The following is a 25153-nucleotide window of genomic DNA, read 5'->3' as shown; positions in this document are numbered from 1 at the left end:
CTAAACTTAAAATATTACTATTATTACTTAAGTTATTCAGGATCTAATAAATAGCCTTATTTAGTCCGGTAATAAATAATATATTACTGGGTTTTTTTATCTATTTTATTTTTATTAATAGTTCTATTAAGGTAATAGTAGTAATATAAATAATTAAGGTTATAAAAATTAAAGTAGTTAGGAAAGTTTTCCTCGATTTTTAATAATATTTCGAACTAATATAAGCAAGTATTTACCTTTAGCTTAGCTTTAAGAATTTTATTTATTTTTATAATTCACCTAAATAGTAAAGTATAATTTAGTATAATAAAGGAAAATATTTTATCTAGATTTCTGGAAAAGAAAATAAGTACTAATATAATAGAATAAAGGAAATATACTAGGATTTAAATAAAATCCGGGAAATATCTAGGTTTTTTTTTTCTAGTTATAAAGGCCTTATTATCGAGATTTATTATTATTTAGATAATTATTATTAAACTTATCTTTTTTAGTATATTAAATCCATTTATTTAGTTAAATAAAAGGTTCTATTTTACTAGGGTTCTATTTATAGAATTTATATAGTTTGAATACTAAGTTCTTAAAATTTAATATAAGATACTATTTATTATCTATATCCTATTTCTTCTATTTAATCTTATAGTAAAGCTTATTATAGAGTACTTTAGAAAAAAGAATCTTTTTGATTTCCTATTTGAATTTACTATTAATTTTAATAAAACTAGGTTCTTTATTAGTTTAGCCAGATAGTAAGTTAGTAGGATTCTTATAAAGTCTATTTATATAAAAGATTAGCCAAATTCTATATAATAGGAAAAAATCTAATTAATATAAATAATTAACTATTTTATTAATTTTAAATAGTCTAGTAAAAAAATAGTCTAATTTATTAAATAAATAATTTATTTTCTATATCTTTTTAATTATATAGACTATATTTCCTAAACTAAAGTCTAGTTCTTACTATTTCTTATTAGTTTATTTGGCTTAATACTCCTGAACTATTATTATATATTCTCGAATATAATTAATAATAGTATTAATTCTCTTAGCTTACTATTATACTTTTTTCTAATTAAGTTTCTTTCTCGGTATTTTAAACTCTATTATTAGTAATATCTAGTTAAAGTTTAGCCTGGGTTTATATCTGTAATTAATTATTAAAGAAAATAAGCCAATTAATTCATATAGGCAAATAGTACCTATAGTATTAAATACCGGAAATAAATCTACCTAATTATTCTAGAAATAATTAATAAAAGAGTAAAGTCAGGTATTAATAATCTAGTTAATAATTTCTATTTATCTATTAGTTTAGGTATATTTCGTAATTAAGAGCTTTAGCTTAGTTCTAATTAATCTTAATAGTTTATTTATAAAGTCTGAAATAAATTAGAGTTCTTAGTTATTTATAATAATAAAAAAAGATTCTCGAAATTACTAGATATAATAGTAAAACAGGCTAGTAATAGTTCTGGCTATAGTATTCTTAGTTATTAGTAAACTTATATATTATTTAGATAATTAATTAATTATAATAAATATATTATTATATTTTTTATTAATAGAATTAGAAATATAAAAGTTTATAAATAAATTATTTCATATTTTTAGGAAAACTAGTAATAAATATAATAGGTCTAGTATTTTGTTTTTTAGCTTATAAGACTTTTAATATTTATAATAGTTTACTATAAAGTAATTAATATTTATAGAAAGAATAGGCTACTAGTAAAGTCTCTAAACTAGAATTTTTGTCTTATTTTAACCGGGATATATAATAGTTATTATATTATAGATTTATTATAAAAGCCTAGTTTATAAATTATTATATCTATTTAGTATAATAAGTCTTTTATTATAAAATATATAGCTATTTAATATTTCTTATAAATCCGTATTTTCCCGAGCTTTTCTATATTTATTTTCTAAGACTAGGTTTATTTAATTAGCTTATAGAATTTTAATTATAATAAATAACTTGTTTATTTCTTTTATCTTAGTAGAAATATAAGCCATATCTTTTATTTTAGTAAAAGCAAGAATTAGATCTAATAAGATAACTTATCTAGTTCTTTTAGCTTTCTTGGCCTATTTCTAAATTAGTATAAGTTTGTTTTTTCGGAATAAGATATTAGTAATAGTATTATCTTTACCTAGCTAATAAGTAATCTAGTAATAGAATTATAATAAGAAACCTATCTATTAGATTTATTATTTATTTAAGAGCCTCTTAGTACTAAAATACTCGAGAGCTTTATAGTTAGTAATAATTAGAAAATTAGATAAGCTAATTAGTTCTATTTATTATTCCCGGAATTCTTAGATAATAATAAGGAGTTCCTTATTATAAACTTTATAATAGCTTTTGGCTCTTTAAAGAGCTTTAGAATAAAATAAGACCGGATACTATTATTTATTTTCTGGGTTTTTTTTAAAAAAGTATACTTATAATAGCTAGGTCTAAATAATTAGTTTCCAGGCAGGTTTCTTTATTATATTTAAAATAGAGAAATATAGAAATAAAGAGAAGTAAATCTTTAAGCTAATTAAAGGCATCTAGCTAGGTTTTATTAAATATAAACTTTAGTAGAATATTCTTTTTAGTTAGATAATTTAGGGAATAAGAAATATATTTATAGGCTTAGATAAACTTATAATAGAAGTTATAAAAGCCCAAAAACAATTATATCTTTCTTTTTATTATAGGTTAGTACTAGTTTCGGATAATAGAGGTTTTAGTAAGATTTATTTATATATTTTAATTCGAGATAATAAATCCTAAGAATATTATCTTAGAGATTTTAAATTTAAATTTATAAATATTAACTTATAATTCGGTATTCTAGAGCTTTTATAAGACTATTCTAATATACTATTAATACTTTCTCTTATTCTTAAAGAAAATTAGTATATTATTAATATAGGCCGAATAAAAGTTATTTAAATAGTTTATTAGAATAGTATTAATATATTACTAGAAGATTACTAGATTATTATAGAGTTTAAATAGTAAAACTACTAGTTTAAAGAATTTATATCTTATCCTAAAAGCTATTTATATTATAGAAGCTAGTTTTATATAAATTCAATTAAAAATATATTAAATATCTAATTTAGTAAATATTAATAATTTGGCTAATTAGTTAAGAGTTTTAGTAATAAGTAATAGGAAATAATAGTTCTTTTTTATTATAGTATTTAGCTATTAATAATTAATATAAAATTATAGGCTACTGTTTTTCTTTTTAATAAATAAGACTAGTAATAAAAAAGGAAATTCGGACGGCTTAATAAAACTCTTTTTTAGATTCTTAATAAGATATTCTCTTATTTTTTTAAGTTTACTAGAGCTTATTTTATAAAAATAGGCTATTTTTATTAAGGGATCTAGTTTATTAAAACGGAGCTTATAATTAAAGAATTAAAACTAAGGAAGCTTATCTATTACTTTCTTAAAGAATACTCTAGCTATATTATATAGCTATATAGAGAAAAATATCCGAAGCTTTTAAAATTCTTTAGGATTAAAAAATAATATATTACTAAGAATATTAGATTTATTTATATCCAGGAAATATATTAGGTTACTAGTTTAAATATAATACCTAATAAACTATAATATTAGTTATCTAATTACTATAAATAGTAATAAATATCTCTTTAGTTTATAACCCTATTTCTTAAATATATAATTAATCTTATTAATAGTAACTAATCCGACTAAATTACCGGAATCTTTAGTACTTAATTAGAAAATAGCTACTCTAATAAAATAATAGAAATAGTTTAGTAATTTAACTATTTCGAGAATATTAAAGTTTAGCTCTTTTTTTCTTATCTAGTATTCGGCTTTTCTTATAAAAAGATCTTATAGAAAGATAAGAAATATATTCTTTTACTTTTCGGGTCTAGTTTTACTAGTTCTTTTTAGAATCCTAATTAGAATATCTTTAAGGCAATTATCTTTTTAATATTTCTTATTAAAATATTAGATTTTCTAAATAAGATCCGGCTAATTTACCTTATAGTTTTTTGGCTAATAAAGTTAATTCTATTAATAATTTAGTAGGATATTATACTTTACTAGCTATTTCCTTTCCAGGATTATATTATAAGAGCCAAGATTAGTAATAAGTAGGTATTATTGAATTTGAAAGTACTAATTAATAGCTAGATCTATAATAGCTAGATATTAAATAGCTTTATTAGATTATTTATTAAGATCTTATAAGGAAATAAGGGTTTTGAGTTTATATAAGGGCATTTATAATACTTTTATTAAGAGGCAAATATGCTTTTAGTTAATTAGAATATATGTATTTACTCTAGTATTTACTAAGTATTAGAAAGTTATAGTTTTACTTTTCTAGCTTATTCTATAATTAATAAAAAACTAGTTCCTGCTAATTAGCTAAGTAAGATCTATAGGTTCTTAATAAAGTTCTTACTTTAGAAAGGCTACCTCTATATCTAGAGCTAGACTTTTCCCGACTTATTAATATTATATTTCTTATTATTTATTCCTAAATTATTAGCTCTCTTTAAATAATTCTCTTTAATAAATATAATCTTATTAAAATTAGAATAGATACTTTTTATATATCTAGGCTTTCTATAGCTATAATAATAAAGACTCTCTAGCTAGTCTAGTCTCTTTTTAAATTCTCGGTAAACTATCTTTTTTAGCTATAAAAATACCGGCTACTAAGATTAATTCATTAGATATAAGATTACTATAGCTTCTTAAATTCCGGAAGGCTTTCTAGCCCGGAATAGTATTTAATAGCAAGTAGTTTCTATTAGTTATTTCTCCTAGAATTACTAATTTTTAATTAAGAGAAGCTATTATAATAAAACATTATTATTATATTATAATAATAATATATAGATAGATAGCAGGAAAGAGAGGTATAATACGAGTAGCTAAAGCTTAAATACAGGAGTATAGTTATATAAGCCTGTATATAACTACTAGTATATAGTTACTATATAATAAAAGCCTATTCTCTTATTTTATATATTACTTAATAAGATCCCTGGAAGTATTAAACTTCTTATTATTTAAGCTTTTAAGTAGCTCGAGATTTATTTTATTTATTAAATTATTATATTAGTTATCTAGTAACTTCCCTAGTTTTATTATTAAGTAAGTAAACTTTACCTAAAATACCAGAAATGGCTTATTTCTTTATCTTAGATACTAGTATATCTCTTTTATTTCCTAGTATTCTATTTCTTTACTTTTATTATAAGCTTACTAGAGAATCTTAAAGATCTATTCGGTAATCGAAATCTATCTAACTAATCCAGGTTCTAGTTAATTATAAATAAAGTTACGGGTATCTCTAGTAACTAGTTATATTATATAAATAATTTTTAGTAGTTTATTATTAAATTCAGAAAAGTTCTATATTAGTTTATTTCTTATATTAAATATTTAATTATTAATCTAATAATTATTCTTATTTATAAATAGGGCGGGATTCTTAATTCTAATAAGCTATAGTTAATTATTATAAACTAAAAGCAGGAAAGAGCTTTAGTATTAGCTCCTAAATAGTTCTCCTAATGGGAATCTATAGTATTCCTAAATATCTGCCTATTTAGATCTCTACTTTATTATTTCTTCTTATACTAGTTTTTTTCTTATATAAAGTTAACTAGTAATTACCTCTAGCTTATTAATTTTCTTAGTAAGTTAATTAATATATAATATGAGAGGGAAACTATAATAAGATAAAAACTCATATAAAGTATACTAGAGTACAAAACGTGACTTAATAGCAAAATAATAAATCAAAGCGTAAATAGTAAAGTATAAATAGTATATAGTATATAAAAGCTTAATTAATTAAATACTTATAAAGGATTATTCTCTAAGTCTATAGAAAAACCAGCTTTCTTATATGATTTCCGCAAGTTATATATAAAAGGCCGCGGCCTTTGCCATATAACCTAAACCTTAAAACCGCTAAAACAATATGATTTTTGACGAGTGCGGCCTGCTATACTATAATAAGTAAAATTTCTAGTAGTATTTCACTTATTTATTAGCTATAAGGCAATATTTATTAATAAGGTTATCCTATATAAGTAATCTTTACTAGGCCTTATCTATTTTTAAAGTATTTATACTAATTTTAAGTTCTAAATTAGCTAGCTATTTTTTAATATCTTTTTCTAGAATAGTATTATAATAGCTTTTCTAGTAATATGAATTTATAATATTAAAGTCTAACTTCTCTATTTTATTATACTAGGGCCTTTTATCTAATATACCTATAGTAGTAATACTTGGCCCCGGACTATTTATAGTAGTTTTAGAAAAGGTATTAGTTATAAAAGTAAGTACTAAATAAGTTCTTCTTATTTAATATTAGTAAATTATAACTAATTATTATTTTATCTAGTTTTAAATTAGTAAACTAAAACTAACTATTATTTTTTCTTATTTTAAATTAGTAAACTATTACTAATTCTTCCTATACTAGGAAAAAAAGCTAGTTCTTTTACTTTTATTAGTATTAAGGAAATATTATCTATTCTAGTTAAAAGTCAGACTTTAAAGTTAACTAGGTTATAAAAAATAATATCTTTCTTTTTTTATATTAGTAGAGAACTAATTACTAGAAAGGAAATATTATTTGCTCTAGTTAAGGATTAGATTTCGAGGTTAACTAGGTTATAAAAAATATTATATTTCTAGTTAAGCTCTCTAGTTCTTTATAATTTAAAAAGATTATTAAATATTAAAAGCAGTATTCTATTTTTATTTTCTAAGAATAAATACAGGTTCTTTACTAGTAGTATTATATTATCTTTATAGGCCAAGTTAAGTAAGTTTAGTATTATATAATAATAGGGTTAAGGTAATAGCCAGGGCTTAAAAATTCAAATATCTTATATATTAAAAAATACTAAGCTATAAAATAAAATAAAGAAAATATCTCGATCTTTAGTATTATTTTACTTAAGTAATTCCGGCTTAGCTTTATTTTATACTTATTTCTAATATCCTATCCTTAATAGATTATATTCTTATACTAGCTATTATAAATAACTAATTATCTAATTAATAATTTCTATAAATAATTCTTTTTTTTTAAATTATATAATAATTTTTTATAAAAAATATTATTAAAAGCTCCTAAAATATTTAATATAAATAAGTTTATTACTTTTCTTTTTTTTTATACTAAGTAAACCTTTTTTAAAAAAAGATAAATAATATATTTATAAAAGAATTATTTCCGGTTTTCTATATATATTATTAGAAATATATAATATTTCTTAATATAATACTATATTTTTCAGGTAAGTACTATATTTAAGATTTTTCTTATTATATTTATAAAAGTAATTAGTTAATATAATTTAAACTATAAATAGTTATTTTTTACGAGATTCCTAAATATTATTATAATTAATATTTTAAATTTGTATTATATTATAGATAATAAAGGTTATATTAGTATAATATAATATAAGTAATACCTTAGAAGTAGTACTCCCCTTATATAGTAATGGATTATCTTTTATACTTTATATAACTCACTCCTCTTATATAATAAGTAGTAGTAATTATCGGATTTATATATATTATAATATGACCTAGGAACCTCTTTATTTTCGTAGCATTTCCGCCTATAATTCAATAATCCTAGAGGGTATAAGCCGTATTTAATAACGAGTTCGACCTTTCTACAGGACTTTATTAACCTTACTTATTAATTTAATTAGTTTCGAGTAACCGGCTATCGATTTACAGAGAGAATACAGACTATTAATAATATTATTAACTGCCTGGTCCTATAATATCCTGCTATAATCTCGAATATAATATAAGGTAGTTACTATAGCCAATTAGCCTCGGTCAACGAACTTGCATCCGTATAATAGCCTTCTTACCTAGCCCTACCAAGTATATAGGCCATTAATAGATTCGTATTTAATACTACTATTAAGAAATTCGCCCTTCTTATAGACAAATACTTCCTGTTACAGAATAAAGATATAGCCAAAACCGGAAGAAGTATTAAAAATAATAATCGCTATACCGAAACCAGTATAAAGCCTTAACTAAATAGCTACTAACCTTCCGAACCGAATAGTAATAGAACCAAAGAGATCCCTAGAATAAATAATAATAGTAGTAATATGGCTAGTGCGGCCCCGGTATAAGAATACCTTCTTTTCCCTAAAATAGCTACTGAAATAGCCGTACTTATTATACGAGTACTAGATAAATATAATAGATACTAGAGGCACCAGTCGCTTGGCAGTAATAGAGCTAGGGCAAATAACGGAGGCAGTAGAAAAGGTAATAGTTTCGATAATAGGAACTAGAACTTCGGTAATAAATATAATATAATTAATATAAGCAGAATTTCCTTAAGATAGAATCCAGAAGATATTGGGTTTTTCGAATCCGATAATTCCGTAAATATAGAAGATTTTAAATATTAAGAAAAGGCTATAATCTAGAGAAATATATATCTTTTTATTAATACCTTTTAATTTAATATATAAGGAGGATATAAAAGTATTATATATATAAACTTATATATTTGCTTATATAGAATAGCTCAGAGATAATATATAGAGGAAATCAAGGAAATAATAAAACTCGCCTTTCGATTTATACCAGAGGGAGTTACCTTGTGGGTAAAGCACTTGGTAGACCGCTTTAAAGATTCCGTACCTAAAGTAATAAAAAAGCTCTAAGACAAAAAATATACTATAGAAAATATAAAGAAAGGTTATAATATTTGCGGATATATAGTAATAATTATAAGATATATAAAAGCCGCAGAAATAGACAAACCATATTAATAGCTTTCTTATATATATAATAACCTTGATCCCGAGCTTTGACCCCATATCTCTGCCCCGGATAAGAAAACCTTACTATTGGAATGGCTAAAAAACTTGGCTAATAAGTAAGAAGCTTAGTAAGACATAATTATAGCAAGACGTTCCCGTAATATCCCGGCTCGACTAGCTCTATACTTCAATACTAGAGGTACTAGCTCCAGATATCCGTATAATAGTAATTATCAGGGTACTACTTCCGGATTCCGCCTTTACTAACTCCGGCAGTAGTAATAACTACGCCAGTTTTAGTAAAGAGACGGTACTAATTATAAGCAGAATGCAAAACCCCTCCTACTACTAAAATCCAGATACTTCCTTATAGCAATATACGGAGAAGACAAAGAGAACAAGACTCGTTTCAATAAAGGGTACTCTAAGTAAGAGTATAACGGATAACGGTTTCGCTAATACCGCCGAAACGAGAGGGCTAACCTGGTATCTAATTATATTAATATACTAGAGAATTATAGAAATGAGTATAAAAAGGAATTAGAAGACAGTAGATATATTACTATAGAGGAGTTTACCTTTCCAGACTTCCTAATAAATAATATATAATCTCTATAAGACGAATTCTACTTAGCTATCTCTAATAATATTAAGTCTTATATTTACAGAAAGTATAATAATATTTTCTCGTCCTATTCCCAAATATTTAAATACGTTTATACTAATACTTGTAATAAAATAAAAGCCGGAACTATAATAATTCTTAAAGCTATAGAACCCATTATAGTAAAGGTTATTAAAGTAATCCCTTATAAAGTCGGATATAAAGCAGACGAGATTTCTTATATATATATAAAAATATATATATAGTTCAGACCGGGAAAACCGACGAAATCAATATATATTAATATAGGATATATATATCCCGTTATAGGCTAGGACTGGCTAGATAGCTATAAGGAAGTTTCGTATAATACTTTCTAATCCATATTCTTTAAAGGAATCCTAAATAAAATTATACTTATAAAGCGAGTAATCTTCCTTATATATATACTCGGTATGGCAAGTGGCCAGAGATACTTAGGTAAGATCTTCGTTATAGTATAGGTTATGGACTGACTGGAACCGGGCCTGCTTCTCGGTAACGAATTCCTTTGGCAGATATTTTCGATTATTAATTACTAGAACTCTATAGTTATAATAGGTATATATAATAACCTTGTTATAGATATTATAGTTCTCTATTATATCCCTAAGATAATATACCGTATTCTCGTAGCCAGAAAGATTATTATTCTCCCGAAGTCAAGGGTAATAATTCTAGTCTAGTATATACCGGTTCCCGATAACGGAATGTATTTCTTCTAAGGAAGCTATACTAGTATAGAGGATGCGATTCTGAATTATATTAACTTTATTAGTATAATTAATAATACAGATATTATAATAATAATCTTAGTAAATATAAATCTGGGCTAATTAATAAATATTAAGAACTAAGCCTTTTTTAGGGCCCCAAATAACCAAGAAGGAATAAAGCTAATAATTCTATAAGAAACCGACCCGAACTCAGAAGAGCCTTAGTAGAATAAGTAATATAAGTTCGGTATTAATAAGCCATAAGATATACCGGAGATTATATATAAGAATAGTATATATATTTATAATAGAGATATATAAACGGTATATACCCTATATAATATTATTACCGAGTTCCGGGAATATTAGACTAATAGAGGCCTAATTAATATACCAGAAAAGGACTATATAAGGATCCCCCTTATTAAAGGCTAGTAGAATAAGAAGATTATATCGAAAAAGTTCCCCTTAAATTATAAATATAAGAAGATTATTAATAATGTCTTTAATGGGTTATACTAACGAGACCGAATGAAATAGGTTTACGGACCGACTTTTTTTGCCTTACTAGTATTCGTTATTATAAAGGAATATCCTATTATTAATCTCCGTATTATAAACAAATTAGCTATCCCGGATATATATCCGCTACTATTATAATTAGACTTAATTAAAGTATTACGAGAAAAGAGGGCAATCTCTATTATTAATAGCTTCTAATTCTTTTACTAATTTCTTATTACAAAAAAATATCGAGATTACTTTATAATTATTAGCTATTACGGCTTGGAATACTTAAAGGTCGTTCTTATGGGTTTGTGAAACTCTATCTAATATATTTAATAATTTATAGATAAGCAGCTATATAATTATACCGGCTTTACCAGGAACTTTATTAATAATATTATTATTTTCTCGGATATAATAGAGTAGTATCTCTAATACCTTCGTATTAATCTCGAGCTATTTACCAAACTATAATTATTCCTATTAGCAAGAAAGTCCTTTATAGGATATCCGTCCATAAAATTATTAGGCTATCTAGTAGATATATTTGAAATAGTAATAATATAGGAGCGAGTTTTAGTATTTAAAGAACTTACCTTTCCTATTATATTACAAGCCCTGAAATAGTATATTGAAATAACCGGATAATTACGAGTATATTTTCCAAGCTATACTTATATAATTAAACTAATACAGGAGCAAAAGACTTAGCTACTAGAAGCTAGACGGAAAATCGGTATTATAGAAGGGAAGCGAAAAGGCTACTATATTAGAATGAAATACAAGCCCATAATCCAGGAGCTTATAGTATTCAAAAAGCTATAAAGCATACTTATAGTTCCCAGGTTCCTAGTTTATTTCTCGCCCGATAGAGTTCTCTTACTTAATTTAGATATATTACAGGAACGAGGGTTTTCCGTTATGGCTTTTTATTTAATACCCGGATTAGTACTAGTAGATATTATTAAGAAGCTATTAGTATTATATATTTAGCTAATTCTCTTTATAAGTAAGGTATTAAGTATAATAGAGAAACGATATTATATAACGGAATTAGAGATTATATACCTGGTATGGACTTATTATAAGCTCCGACCTATAATCTAATCTAGTATAAACCCGGTAGTTATTCTTACTAACTATAGGGCTACGAGAGGAATTTATAATCGAATAAGCTTAAATACTTCCGATATAATAAAAGCTAATATAAGATTAGTCTATACTTTGGTATATCTCAGTTAGTTTAATTTAGATATCTATTACTATCCGGAATACTTAAATATTATACCGGATATACTATTATGCCTTAATACTATTAAGAAGGCTAATATTTTAAATAATAACAAGCTTGAATATATTATATTTACTACTAAGATAGTAATTAATCCGGAATTTAAATAAAAGCTTATTACCGGCCTCTGGAAGAATTTGAAATTCATAAGAGCCTTGGAAATACTAGATATAAAAAAGAATAATATACCGGAAGAACTACTAAAAGTTAATACTCCTTTCCAAGTAAAAGAAGGCCTCTTTTATTATATTATTAGTAACCGATTCCGATTTTATATACCCAAAGAAGTAGTAAAAGACATCTTGTATCTTGCCTATAATAAGTTCTATTTCGGTACGGAATAAACCTTATATAAGCTAGACGAGTTCTATATCCCCCAATTAATAAAATACCTTAAGAATTATATTATATACTATCTGGCTTGTCTCCTTAATAGAATATTAAGATAATATCCCTATAGAGAACTATAGCCGATTCGAATACCCCTAATTCCGTACCATACTATAGTAATGAACTTTATCCTAGCGCTTCCTATTATCCTAGCCATTAGTCCTTAGAAGATTAATAGTTTTAATACCTTTAATTATATAATAATATAATTATATAAAGCCAGTAAGAAAACGTTATTAATACCAGGAAATAGTAAATATAAAGTAGAGAAATAGGCTACTATCTCTATAATAATATAATTATTTTGCAACTGGGGAATTCCCAAGGGCTTAATATTAAACCGTAATAGAAAATTCATCTCTGACTTCTGGAAACATACTTTTATAATATTAGATACGAAACTGCTTATATTAACTATATAGTACTCCCAGATAGACAGGGCCTCGGAATAAAAGAATTAGATCATTGAGATCGGCTTTTAATATTAGATTATAATATATCCGTTCCTAGAATAATTAAGCTTTATAATCCCGTTTTAAGCTAGGCTAAATAATATATATATAGTAGCTATTTAGATATCTCCAAATAAGTTTATTAGGGGCTTTAAACCGGTAATAAACCTAATACTACTTATAGCCGAGACCTAATAGGAACTACCCGAGATTATTCGCAAGCTATATTAATAGGATACTAAGGTCGCTATTAACTTTATAAATAATGCGGCCAGGAAATACTATAATACGAAATATAAGCTAATTATAATAGATATTAGTAACTGGGTATTCTTGAGATTTTATTAAGGATATTACCTTCCCGGTAACCCGAATAGGAAACTATTAGAATAAAGAACAGGACTATTTCGTATCCTCTATAGAGTAGGAAAGCTTATATACGAATTGGAATTACTAATCGGCTAGAAAATTCATTCCGTTATCTCGGTAGCATATTTATAACTAGTACTAAAGGGCCCTAACCTATTTAGTAGAGAACCCGTTAAGGGCATATAACCCATAGAAGGTATTAAGGGAGATAACGAAGACTGGAAGAGCTAGAAGCTAGAGCATATAGTTAATAAGAGATATACTTATTATAGTAGTAAGGAGAATCTAGAATATCTCGTTAAGTATCTGGATTAGGGTAATAAATATAACTAGTGGTTTTCCGTTAAGCTACTAGGAAATACAAAAGAACTAGTATAAGAGTACGAGACTAGACTAGTAACGAAGCTAGCCTCTCGTTATTACGGTTGCCCCAGAAAATAATAATAATAGTAAGGCATATATTATTATTGAATATTGCTTTCCTTATAGTTACTATATAATACTATTATTCTCGTTATAAGACGGCTAGACCTAATTCGGTAATTTGTTATAACCCCTTGCAAAAACGAAGCCATCCGTATTAAACTAATATACCTTATATATTATAATATACGAGTATACCCTAATACTCTCTTCTCCTATTACTAAACCAGAACCCTATATAACCCCGAATACATTATATTAACCGCAAATATAAGTAGTAGTCCAGCTACTATATAGAACTTGCCGACCCCGGCCAAGCTTTCGTTATTAGTACTATATTATTATATTAATAATAAGTTAAAGTCTGGTCTTATATCCAAGTTAGCGGATATTAAAGAGTATTTTAGCCTTTATAGTAATCCTATCAAATATATTTCTCTTAGCAAGTATTATAAGTTAAATACTAATATAAAAGCCTAATTCGACCGAATCTATAAATACTTGTACCTGCCTACTATAATGAACGCTCCTGCTATAATAAATACTCCTGCTATATTAAACCCAGTACCGGTACCCGTATATAATACCCCTGTAACGAGATTAAACAAGTATAAGAGCGGTTATATTAATATTAAATAGCCAAACCCCAAAAAGCGGGAACCAGGCCGATCCCCAAAGGCCGAGAGCAAGGTTAATAACGAATTATTCCAAAAGACGAAGTAGACTACCTAATAGATCCTTAATACAAATACGCAACTTGCTACTTATATAGAAAAGGCGTTTCGGGTTAGCCGGAATATACTATCTATCTATAATATATTAGCTAATAATATAGATAATCTTATTAGTATAATAGAGAATAAAAAGTACGGTAATAAGGTTAAGGAGATTATCTGTAAAGTTCAAAAAACTCGTTATAATACTGCTATTAATAATATTATACCTCTTTTTATAAAAAAAGACAGACTTCCTTCTCTATATAAACCCTTATTTATTTAGCTTAGTATTAATAATAAGACTGCTATTAAGATATGTAATTAGGCTTTATATAAGCTCGTACTCGAGCAAGATAATGAGGTTTCGGTAAAATAGCGAGATATAGTTACGGATAACCAACAAGTTATACTATATTATCGAGATATAGTCAAAGTTATATCATATTATTCCCTATTAACTCCTAAAGAGCCATACCATTCCCTATTAACTCCTAAAGAGAATAATAACGACTATAATAATAATAAGGATATCCTAGCCAAGAAATAACTATCCGGTTAACGAGCCCGATATAGTACCGTTACTAGCCCCTCTAATATAAAGTTCGTTAAGGATATGGAGCAAGAAGCTATTAAGGATACCAAATAGGAGGCTATTAAGGATACGGAGCCAGTTAAGGAAGTCATTATCCCAAAGTATAAACGTTTTAAAGTATTACTAGGATATATTAAAACGGTAAAGGGCAAATTTAAGAATGAAACTATAAAGAAAGTATATGATATTCCCCCGAGCTTTATATTAATATAAGAAGGCTTATTTATAGAGAATTCGGGAGAGGAGGAATAAATATATATATATCCTACCAAGTTATCCCAAACTTCTTTTTAAAAGACTACTATAATACCTTTATACCTATATTCCTATATTTATATATTATATAAAACTTCCTCTAGTCTTTAGTAATTGGAGTATACTAGTAACTCATAACTTCGTATCTCTAGTCTTTAGTAATTAGACGGATATATTTATAATACCTGGTTATATTTCTGGTCTTCGGTAATCTTGGGGGTATAATTATATAATACCCGTAATAGCTAGGCTCTGGTCTTGAGTAATTGGGAGGATAGCAGAACTCGTTATAGTGGTTCTTTTTATTTAATTAGCTATCCTTTCTTAGTATTTATTTTGTTTTTTTTTATTATTATAATAAGGATATTACTAGTATTTTCGGTAGCAGTAATTATTATATCGTGGATAATAAAGGTCATATTAGCGTAATATAATATAAGTAATACCTTAGAAGTAGCGCTCCCCTTATATAGTAATAGATTATCTTTTATATTTTATATAACTCACTTCTCTTATATAATAATTTGGCCAAATAGTATTTTAAATTTATTAAGAGATTAAAGAAAGTTATAAAAAAAGAAACTAATAGATTTATAATAAACTTTAAAATCCTATTCGGGTTTTTATTTTCCCCTAATACTTTATCTAATAGAACTAGTCTAAAGGCTTTTCTTATTTTATATTTTATTATTAGTATCTAAACCTTAACTAGTCTATTATAATTATAGTAATAGGTATTAATAAAATCTATTTTAAGTAGTTATAAAAAAAAAGATTTATTAAAATACTTTAGTTTTTTTATTAATATTTTTTACTATTATACTATTTATTTTTTTAATATTTAAAATAAAAGCAGGAACTTCTAATTCCCGATTTCTTATTTATTTTAATAAGATCTAAAAGCCTTTCTTATTTTTTATTTCTAATATTTTTTTCTTATAAGTATTTCTTTATATAATAATAATAGCTTTCCTATAATATTTCTTTATTTTCTAGAAATTAATAAGGTCTTTTTTTATAAACCCCGGTTTTAATTATTACTTTTATATTTATTTAACTTCTTTAATTACCTTTCTATAATTCTTATTAAAGCCTAGAATAGATCTAATAATAATAATTTAATTAGAAATAATAATATTTATTATTATTTAAATAGCTTTAATTATTTCTTTAATTATATTATCTAGGTTTTCTCTAGTAATAATATTTACTATATTTGGGGAAAAAGAAACTAGTATTTCGAGAAATAGCTTTTTATTTATTTTTTTAAAATCTTTATTTATTTTATTTGAGATTAGAATATAATTATAGAAAAATACTATTTCTACTAGTATATAATCTAATACTATATTTAGATCTATTTGAATCTTATATATTAAAATTCTCTTTACTAGTTTCTTATTATATTAGTTAAGGTCTAATATTATTCTAACTAAATTAGATTAGATATTAGTTTAGGGTTATATAATTAAGCCTTTAGGAAATATGAGCTTTATATTATAATTTCTTATAATATTAATAAGAATCTTTATTTAGGCCTTTTTTTTATTTTTATATTTTAGTATTTTTAAATTCCTAAACTAGTATTTATAATAAAAATTAAAGTCTTTTACTATTACTTATTTATTTTATCTAAACTTATTTAATACTATATTTAGCTCTAGTATAATACTTTTTATTAGTATTTCTATCTATTTATCTTTAATATATGTTTTCTTTTACTAATATAAATTATAAATATTATAAATAGTAATGGTTTTTAGCTTATTACTAGTTATTAATATAATATAAAAAGAGTAAAAATATAAGCTCTAGTCTATAATTCATATTATAATTAGATTAATTTTACTATTAATAAGGAAATATATATTTAGCTATTTATTTATACTTGAATTATCCAGAAATACTCTGAATTTGTTTTTAACTAAGTTATAGATAAGTCGAATATTATAGTTATTAAGCTATAGCTTTTAAATTATAATAATATTAAAGTCTCAGGTTTTCTTATTTTGGAAAAGTAAGTTCTATATTATATAGATCTTCTAAATATTATATTATAAAATAAATAATATTATATATTAGTATATACTTATTAGTAGTATTTAGATAAGTGTTTTAGTACTAATATACTTAATATTATTTATAAGATTAGAAGAAAGTTTATAGAAAATAATTTATTAAACAAATTAGAAAAAACCTTTAAAAAGCTTTTTCTAGCTAATTCCGGGCCCGATTTTATTCTAATTAGATCTATTATAGCTATTATTTTATTCTTTTATATATTTTTTCTTATTTCTTATAATAAGGCTTTAAGCCGACCGGAATTATTTAGCCGGATTTATTTAACTTTATTTAGAAATTTCATATAATTCTTTTTTAGAGCCCTTTTTCTCTTTTTACTAATAATTATAATATATTTATTACTAATATTTCTATTATTTACCGGTTTAAAAAAAGAGCTTTAAAGTTTTTATATAGCTAGTTTAAACTTCTTATTTCCGGAAGCATTTAGGCTATTAATTAGAATAGTTAATATATTAAAATTAAAGTTTATATCCTATTATATTTTAAATAAAGTTTATAGTTTTAGGAAAGAAACCGGAATTTTAATAAAGATCCTAGAAAAATAGGAGATTTTACTTTACTTTTTTTATTTTCTTTACTTTTATTTATTTACTTTATATTTATATTTTATACTAATTATATTTCGGGTTTTATAAATATACTATTTTTTATTATAATTTCCGAGCCCGTAAAAATATTAGAAAAAGGTAATACTAATATTAGTATAGAAGATTATAAGTTTTCTTTTTAGGTATTACTAGATCTGTTTTCTTTTAAGGAAATAAATAATATAAAAACTAATAATATTAGAAATAATAGGTTATATTCAAATTACTTCCTCTCGGCCTTAACTCGCTTAATTTCCTTTTTATATTTCTTATAATCTTTAGAAAATATTATATAATTTTTTTTATAATTAATATATTAGTAATATATTTTATTTAATAAGATATATTTCTTAGTATTATATATTTTAGAGATATATTACTTATACCGGGTCTTTATTCTATATATATATATAATATAGTTAAAGCTATAGTAATTAAAGTATTAGTAAATTTAGGCCTTTTTACTATATTATTAAATTAACTTAAAAATATTTTTCCAGGTAATTTTTCGAGTTCTAATAATATTATTAGCGGTTTCTCTATTATAAAAGTTTACTATAATAGTATTTATATACTTGTCGGACTTGTATTTTGAGAGCCAGATAATTCTTTTAATCTCGTTAGGACTTTTAATAAATACTGGGTTTCCGGTAAATAGTTTTCTAATAACTTTCTTTTACTTATTTATATTAATACTATTAATTAAAATCGAGGAGATTACTACTTTATAGGATAATATTAGAACTTTGGCTTTCTTTTCTATAAAGCTTTTCTATTTCTTGCTATTATAAATAATAGTATTAATTATATTTATATTATATATATAGAGAAATATATTTCTATTATTTATAAGTCAGACTAAATTAATCCAGTTTACTATTATAGCTAGTATAGTAATAAGTCCCGAAAACTCTAGTAATAATATTATTAGCCCTAAAGAGAATATATTTATTAGGCTTTTCGAGGGCTTGGAGCTCCTTTCTAAGAGCCTTACTATAGACTATAAGGCGGATCTCCCGGGCTATTATACTATTAAGTTATAAGACTCGGGTAATAAATAGAGATATACTAGTATATATTAGTAATATAAAGCATATATAAATACTACTAGCCGGAGCTAATACTACTACCTTTGCCTATAAAAATAATACTATTAAGGGAGGTTATTCCTATTATTAATTCTATACTTTTTTACTAAGGAGCTTCTAGATAAATACGCTCTGCTATATATATTAGGCCTTAATATCGGCCTATATTTACTGGATGGCCTGCTATAGCTAGTCCTGGTCGTTCTTTGCCTCCGGTACTTCGAGATATAAGATAACTAAATCGATAAAGGAGACTATAGTAAGGTTCGGGATCTGTCTTTTCTTTCCATTACTATATGCCCCGTTGGAATGGGCTTTGAGGAGTCGTGCTTCTCGCAGGAGGGTACGCGCGTAAATCTGACGATTCACGTTGCAGACTCCCATAATGGGCCACGACGTCGCTGGAATCGGTGCTATTAGGGGAACAGACCCCAAGGAATCGATTGCAGGTGTCGGGAATACTATACAGGGCGTGGTTATTGAGTTATTTCCAAAAATTCGATTTGGGCGCGCGGAGATGTTTTTTTTTCATTGCCGTAATGTCTCAGCAAAATCGTAGCCGCTAGGTATAGACTCCACAATATATGGTGTGCCAAGGCATCCGAGGTCGGAAGCAATACGGAGACACAAGATGCCTTGTTATAGATATCCCCCACTGCAGCAATCTGGGTAACCTTATCTTGCTTATCGTCCTGATTAATGGACATGATATCAAGCCATGCATTTGCAGGGCCCACGAGTTCCATAAGGCGACGAAGTTTAGACGCATCTGAGACTAGAATATGTGAAGTCTCACTACAGCCGAGGAAATCAACCAGTAGTGGGGAAACATCGCCCCAAACAAAGGGGATAGCCTTGTATTCGACCCCACTGGGGGGTATACCTATAATGATAGTTGTCTTCCCGCCGCTTCTAAATTCGTATTGGAACTAGACAGAGCGCTAGTTCTGGGAGTTCTAAAGCTTATTTCTCTACTAATATTAGAACCTTAATAGGCTAGGGGCACGCCGTTCGGCGCCTTCGGCGCCGAACGGCGTGTGGGGCACAACTGTGTACGGGACACATCTGTATACAAAGCACACCTATATTTAAAGTATATTCTCTACTAATACTAGGAGCTTAGGAGACTAGGGGCACGGCGTTCGGCGCCTTCGGCGCCTCACAGGAGCGTATATATATGTATACCTTAAGTACAAGAAGCATACTTGTATCCTTGAGGATAGACTTCCTAAGCAATTATAAGTAAGGGATAGAGGAACGTGCGTCTTGCCCACCTTTTATACGTATGCTACAGGCTAAAAAATAGCCGAAAAAGAAAATCTTACTTTATAATAAAATTATATAAATTAGCTTACTATATACGGGAAAAGGGGGCTAGAGGGGGATCTAATTCTCAGTTACATAAGCACCCGTTCTAGGGTTTACCCAGAGAGGGTGCTTATGCATTCTAATCAGAGTTGGCCTCCTGTCATTTCCCCTTTGGGCGTACACCCATGTTTTAAGAATGCTACGCGAGCAAAACAGGGATGTTGCAGGGATTGGCAGGGGCACACTCCTTTTGTATCCATTTTGCTAGAGCATCAGCGACAACTAGTAACAGTCACTTTGTGGTCTTCGCTCGGCTCGACAGTTGCTTGTGATGACATGCTGTAGCCTTGCTTTGATTCTGATCTAAAGAATTTGACGCAACAGGACTAGTTGCCGCGGAGTGTATCCCACTAGTTCTTTGGCTCAGTGTTGAAAGTCTTGCGACGAGGTAACTATTTTACAAATATTAATTTCCTTTTTTTTTATTTTTAGAAAAGCTAAAATCCGGTTTATATTATAATATATTTCTGCCGGAAGTAAAACTATACTTTATTAGAGACTAAAGTTAAGTTTATATTAAAGTCTAGCTTGTACTAGTGTCTTCACGCGATGGGTTTTAAACCATTATTTATTGCGTTTGAACTATTGTTGTGCCCAGACGCGGTTTATTTGGTAAGTGGACGCGCTCTCTCCCAGAATCTTATTAACTGCCGCCCGCATCATCTTGAGATTAGCTCTGTGGCCTAAATAGATCAAAAATAAGATAAACTGCTTGAGGCCCTCCTCCTAGTCAGGATTAGGGGTTTGTTGTAGCCCCCTTGGTATTTTGTGGTTTTCGTCCTGCTAAACGCGCTTTCCAGAGACGATATTTTACCCAGGGTTTTCGCGCAATCGCAAACTTTTTGACTTGTGGATTTCTGGCATAGAAATCAAAGGCCTAGGCTATCCTTTTCTCTTCTTCTGGGTCGAATTTGGCCATGGTGTTGATATTTAATCAATTAAAGACGATGAATAGAAGCAAAAAAACCCCCCATATTACTGATTTTCGACCATATTACTGTTCCGCACTAAACCTGCAAGGGGGCTGGTATAGTGCGAGCGTCACCGCACGATTATTTAGATTAAGAGAAACTTTTTAAAGTTCAAATATTTAATATATATTATAAAAAGTGACTTTAGAGAATAAAGAACTTGTATGTCTTCCTAAGAAGCGGTCTTTAAGACTTAAGTCTTGTTGCAAATTGCCTATAGCTGCATGCCTCTACCGTCTATGAATTATTCAAGTCGTTAGGCATACAAAACGTCTTTCACCAGCATCATGGTTATATCAGACTATCGTCGATGACCATCCCCAAGCGAATATCTTTACAGTCGCCAGAGATAGCAGAACAACCTCGCCTTTCGACCAGCGGAGAGAATATACCTACTTCATTACACGATATTCCATCACCTACTTCGAGAGGACATGATACAGGGCATCACCTTCAATTTGTCCCCGGAATGCCCTCCAGACAAAAATCGGACGATTCGGATGACGATAACCATGCAGCAAATCATACATACCTTCCGAAGCTAACGCTTCCAGAACAAGGGAACATACATAGAGCGGCAGGGTTGTCCATTGGCAATGAGGACAAAATACACGATGATGAGGCCTTGAAGCCTGATCCTGGCACCCAAACAGATTACGAGATGGAGGATAACAAGTTCGGCTTTTCGCCCAGGCATATGAGTAGTTGCGATAATGGTTGCGTAAGATTGAAACGAGTATTTAATCCAATTCCTATTGAATCTGTCTATATGACTTGTGATGACACTGGAGTGCGCATAAGTGTGGTCCTGCCACCCATAAAAGGTTACCCTTCTAATTGCACATCCAAAGTTGTCTTAAAATTTCCGGCTTGTGAGACGCACAAATAACATCCCAGAACTTCTAGGAGATAGCGCTCTCGATATTGGAATTGCATTCGTCCCGTCTCGTTGACACATGTCTGCGCGATATCTAGAACACGGGGAATGTGTGCCTCATCGACGGTTAAAAGATTCTGCGAATTAATTGTCAAGTCTTCATTTGGAAGACCACATAGCTCTGAGAGACGTGCATCACAGAGAAGTCGAACACAGAAGTCCTCGAAAAGATCATTTGCTACGATGAATTCGATAACAGAGGTGATCGACTGCGAATCTGTGATGAGCGCGCGGAGAGATTCTGACGGTATTTCCTCGAGCGTCTGTCGAACAGAAACAATGAATTCCAATTCTCTGAGCAGGGACACCTTGCTCACTTCGAGCGTTCGTCGAAGCAACGGACGCTCGTAGGCTATCTTGTGTCGCCATATATAGTTGCAGGAGATGGACGATATGATAACCGGAATCAAGATCACATAGCCCCACCACATAGTTGCGGTAATGAGTGATCCAGCTCCTGCAACGATGCCGGTTAGGCCGTTTATCGAAGTGTACAGTTGGACGGTGCGAACGCGATGCTTTAGGGCAGCGGCCATGTTCCCATGTAGCGCCTTTGCTCCAGCAATGCCGTGTTGACGGACTTTCATCCAAATATAGAGAGACCACGTTGCATTGATGATTGCGTAGAGCGCTAGAGGCACATTCCCGATGTATCCGGAGAGAAGATTGCTGGCATACCACACGTGATGATTCGCACCACCGATTGCCATAAACGTTCCGATGCCGATGATGACAGCTCCAAATCCCATCAAAATGTCCATTCCAAAGCGGCTGATCAATTCTGTTCCCATTTCCCGAAAGCTCACATCCAAACGCGTATCGAGACCCCAGACGATTTGCCCATTTTCAACCGAGTGAAGTTTCTGCTTTCGTAGATCATGTCGTTCTTGTCGAAGAAGAAGCAGATTGGACCAGCTCAGCTTGGCATCTCGAAAGGCAAAATAGGAGAGCGAGAGGGCGAGAGTACCGCCTATGACCATCAGGCCAACGGCGTAAGACGGTGCCGGAATCTCGTTCCACACGTTCGCGGCAAAATCTCCAGCATTGCCCAGCTCAAGAAATCCTACAGTGGCGAGTAGACTGTTCTTGAGCTTCCATTCCTTCTCTGGAACGTAACAAGCCCCTCGTTTGATAAAAGTAACGCATTCCGATGCCAGCACGAGCATGGGCAACCTGGATTCGCCCTCGCGAACCGTCTTTTCCAACGTCCTTTCCGTCGATATATCAGATGAGCTGCCTTCCGAGTCCATTATTCGGTTTGTGTTGTATTTGCTAGTTGTGAAGATCGGATTGAGGCTGGCAAAACGATTCTGGGATTTCGGTCATCCGACGAGTCTGATGCTGCATTTGAGAGGTATTGATAACATGGGGATTCGGGAAGAGGAATGGACGACCTGAACCTCGAAAACAATGTATAACCCGAACGATGGCTGGTGGGCGGGAGTGGGAAGATGTCAGAGTTGAGAGGGCGGGTTCGCATTATCAATGGGACGTTATCTAAAAATAGGTATGACTTTGGTTGTATCTGGATTAGCTAGAACGCTTAATGTGTACTTCGCTTCAGCGGCTTACCTTTGGCATCCCTATATTCAAGAAGGAATGGTCTTTTGTTCTCTGCGGCGACCTGGACTTGCCCTCTTGGAGAGGCTCTGCGGGAGGATTTTGTTAGAGCATGTTTGATCTCAAGGTAATCGTTCGGCGCTTCCCACCTAGTCTCGCTTAGTGACATTCACTAGGTAAGGGCCACCAATACGCAAAGCATAGTAATACGCAAATCTGAGATTTTTGAGCACCCTACCAAAAATCTCCCTTTTTCGCCCTTTAAATTCTTACAACACAACGTATTAAAATAGTATTTAAGTAACCTCAACCTTTCAAATGGCTTCGGTTGCTGCAGCACGTTTCAAGCTCGTCTTTTTCGTACCCCCATCGGCTCTCCTAGTATGCAATTAATCCTAATATATAGACCCTTTAGCTTAGCAAATTTTAAGACTAAAAAATAACCCCGTTATTATAGTGCAAATTTGCCTGATTTGCCTTATATAAATTTGTATAAGAAAACTATGCAAAGTTCAAAAACAGTAATGCCTTTATTTTTTGCTCTTTAAATTTAATAGACAAAAGGATCTTAGTCTTGGGATTAATTCCCACTACGTAAACACCTTTTTGATACGTTGCGTTGTGAGAATTTAAAGGGCAATTTTTGTTGAGTACCACCAAAATCTCAGATTTGCGTATTGGTGGCCCTCATCTAGTGAGTGTCACTAAGCGAGACTAGGTGGGAAGCGCCGAACGATTAATCCCATTCGGCTCGTGCCGGTCACTTGGCAACCCATGGAGGTAATGATGACAATTGTCACTCTGGTGGGTTAATTCAATGCAATATTAGCCTAGAGGTATATTTTTTAATTCTCTTTCTCCCGGCAAAATCAATCCACCATCGTTTCCTATTGTTAGCCTCTCATATGTATTCGCTTTTTCCGAATCGTCTTGCGTTATTGCACAGCCCCCTTCGCTAACCCGAACCGGCGCAGTGACAATTCAACTTCATTTGCATGATTCTTTCTCTTAAGTACTGTTGGCTAGAGAAGCAAGATGTCGATATTGACGGAAACTGTCTGAACATTCTTATCGGCAGTGTCGAAGCCGTGGCAGACGTGTGTTGAGAAAGGCAGACTCAACCTCCTCTTCAAATACGCATCCCCAACAGCTTCAATAAGACAATATTGTCTTGCTTTCTTCCACTGTCCGAACTGCTTGCTTCAGCTGCAGCTTCTCTTCGATGCGGCACCGTTCGGGGTGCTTACAGCTACAACTTTGAAACGAGCTTGAGTAGAGTGGCCGCCGATCTATGCCCTCGCACTGTACTACGAAGTGTTTCTGCGACGCTCGAGCTATCACAGATCAGTCTTGGTCCTCGAATCTCAACCCTCG

At 29.2% G+C, this 25153-nt stretch overlaps 1 protein-coding gene across 1 annotated transcript; it reads right to left on the bottom strand.

Moving 5' to 3' along the window:
- Positions 1 to 21985: 21985 nt before the first annotated feature.
- Positions 21986 to 23884, bottom strand: K444DRAFT_583244 (uncharacterized protein). Its single transcript, XM_024877822.1, has 2 exons — positions 23792 to 23884; positions 21986 to 23732 (listed from the first exon to the last, which is right to left on the bottom strand). Exon 2 carries the CDS (start codon positions 23467 to 23469, stop codon positions 22108 to 22110), a length of 1362 nt encoding a protein of 453 aa, XP_024741268.1. The 5' UTR covers positions 23470 to 23732; positions 23792 to 23884; the 3' UTR covers positions 21986 to 22107.
- Between the last annotated feature and the right edge of the window lie 1269 nt (positions 23885 to 25153).

This window comes from Hyaloscypha bicolor (genome assembly GCF_002865645.1).
Source record: "Hyaloscypha bicolor E unplaced genomic scaffold K444scaffold_35, whole genome shotgun sequence".
Lineage (NCBI taxonomy): Eukaryota > Fungi > Ascomycota > Leotiomycetes > Helotiales > Hyaloscyphaceae > Hyaloscypha > Hyaloscypha bicolor.
Note: the sequence above shows the minus strand (reverse complement) of the source record. Positions and strands in the feature narration are given on the sequence as shown.

Excerpts from the sequence above, each read along its gene's own strand:
- K444DRAFT_583244 (XM_024877822.1), bottom strand. The coding sequence starts at position 23,469 with ATGGACTCGGAAGGCAGCTCATCTGATATATCGACGGAAAGGACGTTG.